Source organism: Monodon monoceros, unplaced genomic scaffold (genome assembly GCF_005190385.1).
Source record: "Monodon monoceros isolate NGI ecotype Baffin Bay Population unplaced genomic scaffold, NGI_Narwhal_1 Super_Scaffold_18, whole genome shotgun sequence".
In the NCBI taxonomy this organism is placed as follows: Eukaryota; Metazoa; Chordata; class Mammalia; order Artiodactyla; family Monodontidae; genus Monodon; species Monodon monoceros.
In genome coordinates this window covers 115,568,270-115,584,793 of record NW_021703774.1, presented here as the reverse complement: position 1 = coordinate 115,584,793, position 16,524 = coordinate 115,568,270, and the positions used below count along the sequence as shown (strand labels likewise).

General features: G+C 37.2%; 1 protein-coding gene across 3 annotated transcripts in view; it reads left to right on the top strand.

Moving 5' to 3' along the window:
- The window catches only part of ACADM (acyl-CoA dehydrogenase medium chain), a 48,638-nt gene that overhangs the window by 28,625 nt on the left and 3,489 nt on the right, over window positions 1-16,524 (top strand). For all 3 annotated transcript variants that reach the window (XM_029229343.1, XM_029229344.1, XM_029229345.1), the window contains 2 exons: window positions 687-827; window positions 1,389-1,484. In XM_029229343.1, coding sequence (XP_029085176.1) covers window positions 687-827; window positions 1,389-1,484 — 237 coding nt within the window. The remainder of the gene's footprint in view (window positions 1-686; window positions 828-1,388; window positions 1,485-16,524) is intronic.

The following is a 16,524-nucleotide window of genomic DNA, read 5'->3' as shown; positions in this document are numbered from 1 at the left end:
GTAGATATGTTCATTTGTCATATATTTTAGATTCCACATATAAGTGATATCATATTTGCCTTTCTGTTTCTGACTTACTTCACTTATTATGATAATCTCTAGGTCCATCCATGTTACTGAAAGTGGCATTATTTCATTCTTTTTATGGCTGAGTAATATTCCATTGTGTGTGTGTGTATTACATATATGTATATATAATACACACACTCACACACACACACACACACACACATCTTTATCCATTCATCTGTCAATGGACATTTAGGTTGTTTCCATGTCTTGGCTATTGTGAATAGTGCTGCTCTTAACATAGGGGTGCATGTATCTTTTCGAATTATAGTTTTTTCTGGGTATATGCCCAGGAGTGGAATTGCTGGATCATATGGTAACCCTATTTTTTTGTTTTTTGAGGAACCTCCATACTGTTTTCTATAGTGGCTGCACCAATTTACATTCCTACCAACACCTTGTCTCTGATTCATTGGCCTGTCGTGCGGCGAGCAGAGTGCTTGGACTCAGTAACAACTGTAGTCCAATAAAGCTATCTTTACAAAACAGGCATTGCAGGCCATAGTTTGTCCACCTCTGTTTAAGACAATTGCAGAAAAGTCATAAAACAGTGGTTAAAGCAAGAATACATGCTAGCTCAAAAAATGTTCCTTAATATATATTGTTTTCCTTATTAGGAATTAAATATGGGCCAGCGATGTTCAGATACAAGAGGAATTGTCTTTGAAGATGTGAGAATACCTAAGGAAAATGTTTTAATTGGTGAGGGAGCTGGTTTCAAAATTGCAATGGGAGCTTTTGATAAAACCAGACCTCTAGTAAGTAATATGACTTAATAACTTTTATAGGATTTTTCATTTATTACACTGAGTAGTTTTATTTTGACACTGTATTCTTGGTCTGTATTTCTTTTTTAATATCTGCTTCTTTTATAAGGATGGAGGGATATTGTTTTTTGTTTGTTTTAGAATTCTTCAACACTCTTGCTGTTACAGAAGTTATTTTAGTAAATACAGAATTACTATAGCTGTTCGATTTACAAAGAAGCATTTCACACTTAATCATTCCTGCTGATGTGTACTCATTCCTCTTCCCTCACTCATTAGGAGTATTTCCCCCGAGAAGTTTTCCCTTGTTAAACAGAAAGAATGACTTATCTCTAGGCTATGATCCTGTGCCTTACAAATGCCTTCCATTAACCTTTAATTCATAAATAATATAAATTTAAATGCTTGTTATCTCCCCCACCCTTTATTGCCTTAAGGTATAGGTCAGCTTCTCTTTGTATAATCCTTAACTTAGATTTTAGGCAAATAGCCATTATACGTGTGTTTTAAAGACAACATGAACTTTTGCTTTGTAAAATGTTAAAATACTAGGTAGCAGCTGGTGCTGTGGGACTAGCACAAAGAGCTTTGGATGAAGCTACCAAGTATGCCCTGGAGAGGAAAACTTTTGGAAAGCTGCTTGTAGAGGTAATTTTAATACTGTACTTGCTTTGTTCAAATGTAAAGACATTCATTTTCATCTAAATATTTGAAAATTATCTTTTAAGTACAAAATAATTTATTTCTGCTTTGGTATCAAGAAGATAATGTGAACTGTCAGGGTGGGTTTTAATTTATTTATTTGTTTATTTATTTATTTAAAATATTTATTTATTTATTTGGTTGTGCCAGGTCTTCATTCTGGCAGGCGGGCTCCTTAGTTGCGGCAGGTGGGCTCCTTAGTTGTGGCATGCGAACTCTTAGTTGCGGCATGCATGTGGGATCTAGTTCCCAGACCAGGGATCCAACCCAGGCCCCCTGTATTGGGAGCGTGGAGTGTTAACCACTGCGCCACCAGGGAAATCCCTAGGGTGGGTTTTAAGAATAGATTTTCTTTAGACTCTGCTACTAACTACTGTCCACTTTGGGGATTCTGTTAATTAAGAAGAAAAAGAACAGCTAATATTTGAGTGCCTGTGGTATACCTGACACTGTGCTACACATTTAAAATATATTATGCATTTCCCCCATTACACTCTTGTTTTGGTAGTACTATAATTTCTGTTAAAGATCAGGAAACAGCAACTCAGAGAGAATAAATAATTTCTCCAAGGACACACAATTTAGAAGTCATAGGTCCAGGATTCCATTTCATGCTCTTAATTCATGTTACTTCTCATGTCTTCTTGAGTATCAAATAATTTTAGTACTATTTATTATTTTTTTATTATTATTATTTTTCGGCTGCACCACACGGCCTATAGGATCTTAGTTCCCCAACCAGGGATTGAACCCAGGCCCTTGGGGCAGTGAAAGCTCAGAGTCCTAACCACTGGACCGTCAGGGAATTCCCAGGAAATTTTTAATCTTATCTTTTCAAATGTTGATGCTCCCCCATTGTCTATATTCTCTCCTGTAACTCCTGTTAACTATAGGTTGTACAGTGAACACTCCCTATTTCTACCTCTGTGTGTCAGTGGTTCTCAAACTATCTGTGGTGAAAGATTGTTTTTAATTTCCAATCAATTGTGAACAATTATTCTTGTAAAATATAAGAATGTCACAATAATATCAAATTGTTGCAAATGCTTACTCTCACTTTCTGTATCATGAACTAGTCCAGTAACAATTTGTGGACTGGCAGTGATCCACAGATCAAACTTGGATTAGTACTGCTCTGTATCTCTTAACCTCAATTTTCTAATTTATCTTTGCTGTATTCTAGATAATTTTCTCAGATTTGCTTTTCAGTTTTTCTTACCCTGTGTCTAATCTGCTACTTAGTCCATTTAATGACTTTTTTCATTTCTAGAATTTATGTTTGGTTCTTTTTCATCTCCACCCTTTCTTTTATGGTAGCCTGTTTTTTTAACATAGCTTCTTATTCTCCTTTTATCTCCTTAATTATATAATACTTAAGTTATAGTCACTTTCTGATATTTTTCTGTTATCTCAAGTTATTAGGGTGATTATTTTTTTGGTCTGTTGCATGTGTTCTCTCTGTCATGACCAGTTATTTCCTCTCTTAATTTTTGCTTGTAAGTTTATCTGCAGCAGGTATTATTTTCCTTCAATGCATTGTGGAAGCATCCAGGGGAATTGGTTTTTGTACTTTTATCAGGTAGTCCAGAGGTTTCAGCATTCTAAGAGCTGTTTTTAAATCAAGTATTTCTTTGTGTTTGTCACCAAAAAGAGACTCTACATTAGCTCATTTATGTTGCCAGAACTATATGTATACAGATTAGTGGAATGTATATTTATTACTAAATATTAGTTTAGTTTAATTGTAAACGGATAACATAATTTCCAGGTCCTCCCCACCAAGTATCTGATGATAACTCTTCTGGCTATTTTCAACTCAATATGGAATCTTTTATGTTCCACTTCTTACAGACTCTGAAGTTGATATTTTTTCCTCATGGCTCTTAGTGTTAAGTGTAGAAAAATCTTTGTTTTTGCTTACTACTTTTCTAGGCTAAACAAAGGTAACACTAAAGGGCTGATTTATATATAGCTTTGGTCTGTTATTTCCAAAAAGAAAGAATAGATTTTGTTTTGTTTTGTTTTAAGAGACATTATAGAGTGTAGTACTCTAATCACAGCTCTCCTATTCACTACCATGTTTATTATTGTTGTTATTATCACTTCTCTCTTTAAGAGAACACTATGTCACTACTTATCCTCACAGTGCTTAACTTGATGTGGCTAAAGAAAGCTGCCAAAAACAGAGAATGGTACTTTTTTTAACCAATGAGTAGAACTAGGAACATTGATAACAAATTACGGGATGGTAGAATCTCTTAATGGCAATAACTGCCTACTCCTTTGTCTAGTTAAAACCCTCCATCCAGGTGAAGTTGGAGTGGTTTGGGATGATATGAAAAAAATCCGTTGAGAATAACTCCCATTTGTATTGATTATTATTGCTAGTTAGCAGTAACTTTTCTTGAGGGGAAAATGGATGAGGGAAAATGTTATTGGGGACTTAAGACTGAAATAAGATATACTTAGAAAGAAATATACTTATATCTCCCTGTTACTTAACCATTTTATGCTCAAAATTCTTTCATATCTTTTCATCACACTCAAATTAAAATCCAAAGTCCTTAAAATGGTCATCTGTCATCCACAGTGACCTTTTGTTGTTGTTTTTAACTTTACTCTTCCCCCTAGATATCCACTTGCTCATTCATTTCACTAAAGAATGTACCCTTGATTACCCTGTGTAAAAAAACACCTCCAACATTCTATATAGTATTCCCACTTTTTTTCTTCGTCTTAGCAGTGCCCAACATTATACCATGTATGTGTTTGTTTATTGTCTTTCTTTACTGCCTCACTAGAATGTAATATCCATAAAAGTAGTAAATTTCTGTGTTGGAAACCTTTAGATTTCTAGCACTTATGATATGTTTTGCAGTGTGAACTTCTCAACAAATAGTAGTAATTGAACTACTACTATATTAAAATATTAATAAATAGCTGCTTTCTTTGTTCTAGGCACTATCCTAAGTGCTCTACATGTATTAATTAATTCAATCCACACAATACTATAGAGTAAGTACTGGTAGTCTTATTTATTGTATGTAAGAACATCAGTTAATGATGAAATCAAGATTTGAACCCGGGGAGGAACTTGAAGATGGTGGAGGAGTGAGACGTGGAGATTGCCTTCCTCCCCACAAATACATCAGAAATACATCTACATGTGGAACAACTCCTACAGAACACCCCCTGAATGCTTGCAGAAGACCTCAGACTTTCCAAAAGGCAAGAAACTCCCCACGTACCTGGGTGGGGCAAAAGAAAAAAGAAGAAACAGAGACAAAAGAACAGGGATGGGACCTGCACCTCTGGGAGGGAGCTGTGAAGGAGGAAAGGTTTCCATACACTAGGAAGCCCCTTCACTGGTGGAGACGGGGGTGGCGGGGCGGGGGAAGCTTCGGAGCCATGGAGGAGAGTGCAGCAACAGGGGTGCAGAGGACAAAGCAGAGAGATTCCCGCACAGAGCATCAGTGCCGACCAGCACCCACTAGCCTGAGAGGCTTGTTTGCTCACCCGCTGGTGTGGGCGGGGGCTGAGAGCTGAGGCTCGGGCTTCGGTCGGATCCCAGGAAGAGGACTGGGGTTGGCTGAGTGAACACAGCCTGAAGGGGGCTAGTGCGCCACAGCTAGCCGAGAGGGAGTCTGGGAAAAAGTCTGGACCTGCCTAAGAGGCAAGAGACCATTATTCCGGGGTGTGCGAGGAGAGGAGATTCAGAGCACCGCCTAAACGAGCTACAGAGATGGGCACGAGCCGCGGCTATTAGCGCGGACACCAAGACGGGCTGAAATGCTAAGGCTGCTGCTGCAGCCACCAAGAAGCCTGTGTGCGAGCACAGGTCACTATCCACACCTCCCCTCCCGGGAGCCTGTGCAGCCCACCACTGCCAGGGTTCCGTGATCCAGGGACACCTTTTCCGGGAGAACACATGGCACACCTCACGCTGTTGCAATGTCATGCCGGCCTCTGCCAATGCAGGCTCGCCCCTCATTCCGTACCCCTCCCTCCCCCTGGCCTGAGTGAGCCAGAGCCCCCTAATCAGCTGCTCCTTTAACCCCCTCCTGTCTGAGTGAAGAACAGACGCTCTCAGGTGACCTACACGTGGAGGCGGGGCCAAATCCAAAGCTGAACCCCAGGAGCTGTGTGAACAAAGAAGAGAAAGGGAAATCTCTCCCAGTAGCCTCTGGAGCAGTGGATTAAATCTCCACAATCAACTTGATGTACCCTGCATCTGTGGAATACCTGAATAGACAATGAATAATCCCAAAATTGAGGCAGTGGATTTTGGGAGCAACGATATATACTTTTTTACTTTTTCTCTTTTTGTGAGTGTGCATGTGTATGCTTCTTTGTGTGCTTTTGTCTGTATAGCTTTGCTTTTACCATTTATCCTAGGGTTCTGTCCGTCTGGTTTATTTATTTTTATTATTTTTTTAGTATAGTTTTTAGTGCCTGTTATCATTAGTGGATTTGTTTTTGGTTTGGTTGCTCTCTTCTTTCTTTGTTTCTTATCACTTTTTAATTTTTTATTTTTAATAATAACTTTAATTTTTTATTTTAATAACTTTATTTTATTTTATTTTTTCTTTCTTTCTTTCTTTCTTTTTTTCTCCCTTTTCATCTGAGCTGTGTGGCTGACAGGGTCTTGGTGCTCTGGCCGGGTGTCACGCCTGTGCCTCTGAGGTGGGAGAGCCGAGTTCAGGACATTGGTCCACCAGAGGTCTCTCGGTTCCATGTAATATTAAATGGTGAAAGTGCTCCCAGAGATCTCCATCTCAACGCTAAGGCCCAGCTCCACTCAGCAACCAGCAAGCTGCAGTGCTGGACACCCTATGCCAAACAACTAGCAAGACAGGAATACAACCCCACCCATTAGCAGAGATGCTGCCTAAAATCATAATAAAGTCACAGACACCCCAAAACACACACTGGATGTGGTCCTGCCTACCAGAAAGACAAGATCCAGCCTCATCCTCCAGAACACAGGCACCAGTCCCCTCCACAAGGAAGCCTACACAACCCACTGAACCAGACTTAGCCACTGGGGGCAGACACCACAAACAACAGGAACTACGAACCTACAGCCTGCGAAAAGGAGACCCCAAACACAGTAAGTTAAGCAAAATGAGAAGACAGAGAAACACACAGCAGATGAACGAGCAAGGCAAAAACCCACCAGACCAAACAAATGAGGAAGTAGGCAGTCTACCTGAAAAAGAATTCAGAGTAATAATAGTAAAGATGATCCAAAATCTTGGAAATAGAATGGAGAGAAAACAAGAAACATTTAACAAGGACCTAGAAGAACTAAAGAGCAAACAAACAGTGATGAACAACACAATATTCTCTAGAAGGAATCAAGAGCAGAATAACTGAGGCAGAAGAACGGATAAGTGACCTGGAAGATAAAATAGTGGAAATACCTACTGCAGAGCAGAATAAAGAGAAAAGAATGAAAAGAATTTAGGACAGTCTTAGAGACCTCTGGGACAACATTAAATGCACCAACATTTGAATTATAGGGGTCCCAGAAGAAGAAGAGAAAAAGAACGGGACTGAGAAAATATTTGAAGAGATTATAGTTGAAAACTTCCCTAATATGGGAAATGAAATAGTTAATCAAGCCCAGAAAGCACAGAGAGTCCCATACAGGAAAATCCAAGAAGAAACATACCAAGGCACATATTAATCAAACTATCAAAAATCAAATACAAACGGCTTCCCTGGTGGCGCAGTGGTTGAGAGTCCACCTGCCGATGCAGGGGTCACAGGTTCGTGCCCCGGTCCAGGAAGATCCCACATGCCGCGGAGTGGCTGGGCCCGTGAGCCATGACCGCTGAGCCTGCGCGTCTGGAGCCTGCGCGTCTGGAGTCTGCAACGGGAGAGGCCACAGCAGTGAGAGGCCCGTGTACCGGAAAAAAAGAAAATCAAATACAAAGAAAAAATATTAAAAGCCGCAAGGGAAAAGCAACAAATAAAATACAAGGGAATCCTCATAAGGTTAACAGCTGATCTTTCAGCAGAAACTCTGCAAGCCAGAAGGGAATGGCAGGACATAGTTAAAGTGATAAAAGGGAAAAACCTAAAACCAAGATTACTCTACCCAGGAAGGATCTCATTCATATTCGACAGAGAAATTAAAACCTTTATAGACAAGCAAGAGCTAAGAGAATTCAGCACCACCAAACCAGCTTTACAACAAATGCTAAAGGAACTTCTCTAGGCAGGAGACAGAAGAGAAGGAAAAGAGCTACACTAACAAACCCAAAACAATTAAGAAAATGGTAATAGGAACATACATATCAATAATTACCTTAAACGTAAATGGATTAAATGCTCCAAGCAAAAGACAGACTGGCTGAATGGATACAAAAACAAGACCCATTAAAATATGCTGTATACAAGAGACCCACTTCAGACCTAGGGATACATATGGACTGAAAGTGAGGGGATGGAAAAAGATATTCCATGCAAATGTAAATCAAAAGAAAGCTGCAGTAGCAATTCTCATATCGGATGAAATAGACTTTAAAATAAAGACTATTACAAGAGACAAAGACACTACGTAATGATCAAGGGACCAATCCAAGAATAAAATATAACAATTGTAAATATTTATGCACCCAACATAGAAGCATCTCAACACATAACACAAAAGCTAACAGCCATAAAAGGGGAAATTGACAGTAACACAATAATAGTAGGGGAATTGAACACGCCACTTTAACCAATGGACAGATCATCCAAAATGAAAATAAATAAAACACAAGCTTTAAATGATACATTTAAAGATGGACTTAACTGATATTTATAAGACATTCCATCCAAAAACAACAGAATATACTTTCTTCTCACGTGCTCATGGAACATTCTCCAGGATAGATCATATCTTGGGTCACAAATCAAGCCTTGGTAAATTTAAGAAAATTGAAATCATGTCAGGTATCTTTTCCTACCACAATGCTATGAGATTAGATATGAATCATGGGAAGAAATCTGTAAAAAATACAAATACATGGAGGCTAAACAATACACTACTTAATAACCAAGAGATCACTGAAGAAATCAAATAAGAAATCAAAAAATACCTAGAGACAAATGACAATGAAAACACAACTACCCAAAACCTATGGGATGCAGCAAAAGTAGTTCTAAGAGGGAAGTTTATAGCAATACAGTCCTACCTCAAGAAACATCTCAAATAAACAACCTAACCTTACACCTAAAGCAATTAGAGAAAGAAGAATAAAAAAACCCCAAAGTTAGTAGAAGGAAAGAACTCATAAAGATCAGTTCAGAAATAAATGAAAAATAAGGGAACAGTAGCAAAGATCAGTAAAACTAAAAGCTGGTTCTTGGAGAAGGTAAACAAAATTGATAAGCCATTAGCCAGACTCATCAAGAAAAAAAGGGGAAAGAGTCATCAATAGAATAAGAAATGAAAAAGGAGAAGTAACTACGGACACTGCAGAAATACAAAGGATCATGAGAGATTACTACAAGCAGCTGTATTACAATAAAATGGACAACCTGGAAGAAATGGACAAATTCTTAAAAAAGCACAACCTTCTGAGACTGAACCAGGAAGAAATAGAAAATATAAACAGATCAATCACAAGCACTAAAATTGAAATTGTGATTAAAAACCTTCCAACAACCAAAGCCCAGGACCAGATAGATTCACAGGCAAATTCTGTCAAACATTTAGAGAAGAGCTAACACCTATCCTTCTCAAACTCTTCCAAAATATAGCAGAGGGAGGAACACTCCGAAACTCATTCTACGAGACCACCATCATCCTGATACCAAAACCAGACAAAGATGTCACAAAGAAAGAAAACTACAGGCCAATATCACTGATGAACATAGGTGCAAAAATCCTCAACAAAATACTAGTAAACAGAATCCAACAGCAAATTAAAAGGATCATACACCATGATCAAGTGGGGTTTATCCCAGGAATGCAAGGATTCTTCAATATATGCAAATCAATCAATGTGATACACCATATTAACAAACTGAAGGAGAAAAACCATATGATCATCTCAACAGATGCAGAAAAAGCTTTCGACAAAATTCAATACCCATTTATCTTAAAAACCCTCCAGAAAGTAGGCATAGAGGGAACTTACCTCAACATAATAAAGGCCATATATGACAAACCCATAGCCAACATCGTTCTCAATGTTAAACTGAAACCATTTCCACTAAGGTCAGGAAAAAGACACGGTTGCCCACTCTCAGCACTCTTATTCAACATAGTTTTGGAAGTTTTAGCCACAGCAATCAGAGAAGAAAAAGAAATAAAAGGAATCCAAATTGGAAAAGAAGAAGTAAAGCTGTCACTGTTTGCAGATGACATGATACTATACATAGAGAATCCTAAAGATGCTACCAGAAAACTACTAGAGCTAATCAATGAATTTGGTAAAGTAGCAGGATACAAATTAATGCACAGAAATCTCTTGTATTCCTATACACTAATGATGTAAAATCTGAAAGAGAAATTAAGGAAACACTCCCATTTACCATTGCAACAAAAGGAATAAAATACCTAGGAATAAACCTACCTAAGGAGACGAAAGACCTATATGCAGAAAACTATAAGACACTGATGAAAGAAATTAAAGATGATACAAACAGATGGAGAGATATACCATGTTATTGGATTGGAAGAATCAACATTGTGAAAATGACTCTACTACCCAAAGCAATCTACAAATTCAGTGCAATCCCTAACAAATTACCAGTGGAATTTTTTACAGAACTAGAACAAAACACCTTAAAATTCGTATGGGGGCACAAAAGACCCCGAATAGCCAAAGCAATCTCGAGAAAGACAAACAAAGTTGGACGAATCAGGCTCACTGACTTCAGAGTCTACTACAAAGCTACAGTAATCAAGACACTATGGTACTGGCACAAAAAGGGAAATATAGATCAGTTGTACAGGATAGAATGCCCAGAGATAAACCCATGCACATATGGTCATGTTATCTTTGATAAAGGATGCAAGAATATACAATGGAGAAAAGACAGCCTCTTGAATATGTGGTGCTGGGAGAACTGTACAGCTACATGTAAAAGAATGAAATTAGAACACTGCCTAACACCATACACAACAATAAACTCAAAATGTATTAAAGACCTAAATGTAAATCCAGACACTATAAAACTCTTAGAGGAAAACATAGGCAGAACATTCTATGACATAAATCACAGCAAGATCTTTTTGGACCCACCTCCTAGAGAAATGGAAATAAAAACAAAAATAAACAAATGGACCTAATGGAACTTAAATGTGTTTGCACAGCAAAGGAAACCATAAAAAAGGTGAAAAGACAACCCTCAGAATGGGAGAAAATATTTGCAATTGGAGCAACTGACAAAGGATTAATCTCCAAAATATACAAGCAGCTCATTCAGCTCAATATCAAAAAAGTAAACAACACAATCCATAAATGGGCAGAAGACCTAAATAGACATTTCTTCAAAGAAAATATACAGTTTGCCAACAAGCACCTGAATGGTTGCTCAACATCACTAATCATTAGAGAAATGCATATCAAAACTACAATGAGGTGTCACCTCACACCAGTCAGAATCGCCCTCATCAAAAAATCTACAAACAATAAATGCTGGAGAGGGTTTGGCGAAAAGGGAACCCTCTTGCACTGTTGGTGGGAATGTAAACTGATATAGCCACTATGGAGAACAGTATGGAGGTTCCTTAAAAAAGTAAAAATAGAACTACCATACAACCCAGCAATGTCACTACTGGGCATATACACTGAGAAAACCATAATTCAAAAAGAGTCATGTACCACAATGTACATTGCAGCTTTATGTACAATAGGCAGGACATGGAAGCAACCTAAATGTCCATTGACAGATGAATGGATAAAGAAGATGTGGCGCATATATACAGTGGAATATTACTCATCCATAAGAAGAAACGAACTTGAGTTATTCGTAGTGAGGTGGATGGACCTAGAGTCTGTCATACAGAGTGAAGTAAGTCAGAAAGAAAAACAAATACCGTATGCTAACACATATATATGGAATATATAAAAATAATGGTTCTTAAGAATCTAGGGGCAGGACAGGAATAAAGATGCAGGTGTAGAGAATGGTCTTGAGGACATGGGGTAGGGGGAAGGGTAAGCTGGGAGGAAGTGAGAGAGTGGCATCACTAATATATACTACCAAATGTAAAATAGATAGCTAGTGGGAAGCAGCCACATAGCACAGGGAGATCAGCTTGTTGCTTTTTGACCCCCTAGAGGGGTGGGGGGTGGGAGGGAGATGCAAGAGGGAGGAGATATGGGCACATATGTATAACTGGTTCACTTTGTTATAAAGCAGAAACTAGCGCACCATTGTGAAGCAATTATATTCCAATAATGATGTTTAAAAAAAGAAAAAAAAGATGTGAACCCAAGTAGTCACTTATTAAAGAGTCTGTCCTCTTTGAATACTCTTCATGTGCTATTTCCAGAGATATAAAAGAAGTTTGATATAGCCTCTGCTCTCAGGAGCCTTTGACTTTGGAGATAAGATACATATCAGAAAAGAAATATTAAGAAATAATATAGAGCAGTATAACATTAAGTCCCAAAATGAGAGCTACAGACAGGGTTACAGAACCAAAAGGAGAGAGACTGTCTTGGGCTAGATGCATTACAGGGTATCTGAGCTGGATTTACAACAGAGTTTCTCAAAGCATGGGCTGAAATGGAAGTGAATGAGACTCTTTGGGAGTATTAATTAAAAACGTAAACTGGGTACCACCCTAGATTTTTAAATCAAAATCTTTCAAGAGAAGCATGGGCATGTTATACCAGGTTGCTGAGGCTGTAGTGAAATAAGTGATTCTGCCTGATGCCAATGGGAATATAAATTGGTGTAACTTTTATGAACCACATTTTGGCAATATATATCTAAAGTACCTACCTTTGGGCCCACATTGCAATGGTTATCCTTCAGCTATATTTCATATAATATTTATATTTCAGATATATTCCCATTATGTGCAGCATGACATATTTATAGGTTGTTTATTTCAGCATTGTGTGGAAACAGCCTAATACTAGAAACAGCCAAGATTTTGATCATCAATACAGTGGAATATCCTGCAGTTCTAAAAAAGAATAAAGAAGTTATCTATGTATTGATATATAGAGTGCTTAGATTTATTGATAAGTAAGAAAAGCAAAATGAAAACCCATCAACATGGTAGGCTACCATATGTGTAAAAAAGGGAGAGACAATGGGGGGGGCAGGAAAAAAAATGAGGGATAGACAATAGATGTATTTGCTTACGTGTGTATATAATATCTCTGAGAGAATGAAAAACAAACTGTTAACCTCCAGGAGGGGGAATTAAATGGGGTGGGGAAGGGCAGGGATGATACAAGTAGGAAGAAAATTTGAACTTTGAACTGGTGGTTGTATTACCTATTCAAAAATGAAACCAAAAACAAAAAACTGAAAGAATCATTGACTTAGAAGAATGGACACAGTTCAGGCAGATAGTGATAAGGGAAGCTATTACTTTCCTTATCCTACATAGGAATTATTCACATTGGTTAATAATGCCTCCTCTAAGACTTAATTACCACACCAGTCTCAAGCAACTTGTCACGTTCTGAAGTACTAAATAGAGTAAATATATGAAATTGAACACCTCAGTTTTTTGTTTTATTTTTTGTGACCTTTAGTTCCTATTAGTTTGTACACAGTCATAGAATGTGTGGGGTCTTTGTTATAACCAATTGGTCTTCAAAACCCATTTTGGTGTTGCATACTACACAAAGCACCTTTCTAATAATCTTAGTATTCTTGTTTCTGAATGTCTTTACGACTTCTTTGAATGTATATTAAAGGATATGTTCCATTCCACGTCCATTGTAGAATAATTTATGTGATACAATATAAGTAAAATTAAGTAAAAAAAGTTATTGTCCAGAGAAAATTACTGTGATTTTTTTCATTTTGCTCTATATTCCCTTTATCCAAAAAAAAAAAAAAAAAAATATATATAGTGCATGTGTCTGTGTTTTTTTAATTGATGTATAGTTGACATACAATATATTGGTTTCAGGTGTACAACATAGTGATTGACAGGCAAACACATTAAGAAATGATCATCTGGGCTTCCCTGGTGGCACAGTGGTTGAGAGTCCGCCTGCCAATGCAGGGGATACGGGTTCGTGTCCCGGTCCGGGAGGATCCCACATGCCACGGAGCGGCTGGGCCCGTGAGCCATGGCCGCTGGGCCTGCACGACCGGAGCCTGTGCTGTGCTGCGGGAGAGGCCGCAACAGTGAGAAGCCCGCGTACCGCAAAAAAAAAAAAAAGAAATGATCATCACTATAAGTCTAGTAACCATCTTTCAACATACTAAATTACTGTAGTATTATTGACTATATTCCTTATGCTGTATATAACATCGGAGTGCATATATCTTTTTGAATTAGTGTTTTTCTTTTCTTCAGGTAAACCCAGAAGTGGAATTGCTGGATCATATGATAGTACTATTTTTAATTTTTTGAGGAACCTATATACTGTTTTCCATAGTGGCTGCACCAATTTACATTCCACCAGCAGTACACGAGGGTTTCATTTTCTCCACATTGTTGCCAACACTTGTTATTGGTTGTCTTTTTGATAACAGCCTTTCTGACAGGTGTGAGGCAATATTTCATTGTGGTTTTGATTTGCATTTTCCTGATGATTAGTAACTTTGAGCATCTTTTCATGTGTCTACTGGCCATCTTTGTGTTTTTGGAAAAATATCTAATCAAGTCCTCTGCCCATTTTTTATTGGATTTCTTTTTTTGATAAGTTGCATTTTTTAATGTAATTTGGATATTAACCCTTATCAAATATATCATTTACAAATATCTTCTCCCATTCAGTAGGTTACTTTTTCATTTGGTTGATGATTTCCTTCACTGTGCAAAAGCTTTTTAGTTTTTACTTTTATCTACTCCCATTTGTTTATTTTTGCTTTTGTTGCCCTTGCCTGAGGAGACAGATCCAAAAAATATTGATAAGACCAATGTAAAAAAGCATACTGCCTCTGTTTCCTTCTAGGAGTTCTATGGTTTCTGGTCTTACTTTTAATTCTTTCATCCATTTTGAGTTTATTTTTGTATATGGTGTAAAGAAATGGTCCAGTTTTGTGTTTTGCATGTAGGTGACCTTTTTTTTACACTGGCTGTCTTTTCCCCATTGTATATTCTTGCCTTCTTTGTTGAAGATTAATTGATCGTATAAGTGTGCATTTATTTCTGGGCTTTCTATTCTGTTCCATTGATCTATGTGTCTGTTTTTGTGCCAGTATCATACTGTTTTGATTCCTATGGCTTTGTAGTATAATTTGAAATCAGGAAGCATGATACCTCCAGCTTTGTTCTTTCTCAAGATTTCTTTGTTTATTCAGCGTCTTTTTGGTTCCATACAAATTATAGGATTATTTGTTCTAGTTCTGTGAAAAATTCTGTTGGTATTTTGATATTCATATTGTTATGAATCTGTAGATTGCTTTGGATAGTATGGGTATTTTAACAATATTAATTCTTCCAATCCATTAGCATGGACTCTCTATTTGTATCATCTTTTGTTTCTTTCATCAATGTCTCACAGTTTTCAGAGTACAGGTCTTTTACTTCCTTGATTACTTTTATTCCTAGGTATTCTTTTTGATGCAGTTGTAAATGGGATCGTTTTCTTTTCTCTGACAGATCATTATTAGTGTATGAAAACGCTACAGCATTCTGATAGCTTTTTTGTGGAGTCTATAGGGTTTTCTATATCATCATCTGCAAACAGTGACAGTTTTACTTCTTCCTTTCTAATGTGGATGCTTTTTACCTCTTTTTCTTGTCTGATTGTTGTGGATAGGACTCCCAATTCTATGTTGAATAAAAGTGGTGGGAGTGGGCATCCTTATCTTGTTCCTGATCTTAGAGGAAATGCTTTCAGCTTTTTGCCATTGAGTATGTTGTTAGCTGTGGTTTTTGTCATTTATGTCCTTAATTATGTTGAGGTATGTTCCCTCTGCACACACTTAGTTGAGTGTTTTTATCATAAATGGGTGTTGAATTTTGTCAAAAGCTTTTTCTGCATCTATTGAAATGTTTATATGGTTTTTATCCTTCATTTCGTTAATGTGGTTTATCACGTTGACTGACTTGCGGCTATTTAACCATCCTTGCATCCCTGGGATAAATCCCTTTTGATCTCATGGTATATGATCTTTTTAAGATATTAATGAATTTGGTTTGCTATTATTTGTTGAGGATTTTAGCATCTATGTTCATCTGGGATATTGGCCTGTAATTTTTATGTATTTTTACTTTTTGTTTTTGGTAGTGATTTGGTTTTGGTATCAGAGGAATGCTGTCTTTGTAGAGTGAGTTTGGGAGCATTCCTTTCTCAATTTTTTGGAATAGTTTGAGAAGGATAGGTGTTAAGTCTTTGTTAAATGTCTGGTAGAATTCACCTGTGAAGCTGTCTGGTCCTGGACTTTCGTTTCTTGGGAGTTTTTCATTACTGATTAAATTTCACTACTAGTAATTGGTCTGTTCAAATTTCTTTTTCTTCCTTATTTAGTCTTCTTAGGTTATATGTCTAAATGAATTTAGCCATTTCTTCTAGGTTGTCTAATTTGTTGGCATGTAATTTTTGTAGTAATCTCTCATGATATTTTGTGTGTCTGTGATATTGGTTGCATCTTGTCCTCTTTTGTTTCTGATTTTATTTGTTTGGGTCCTGTCTTTTTTTCATGAGTCTGGCTAAAGATTTATCAATTTTTAAAAATCTTTTCAAAGAATCAGCTGTTAGTTTCATTGATCTCTTTTGTATTTTTTTGTCTTGATTTCATTTATTTCCACTCTGAGCTGTATTATTTCCTTTGTTCTATTAACTTTGGACTTATTTTTCTTTTCTAGTTTCTTTATGTGTAAGGTTAATTGTCTATT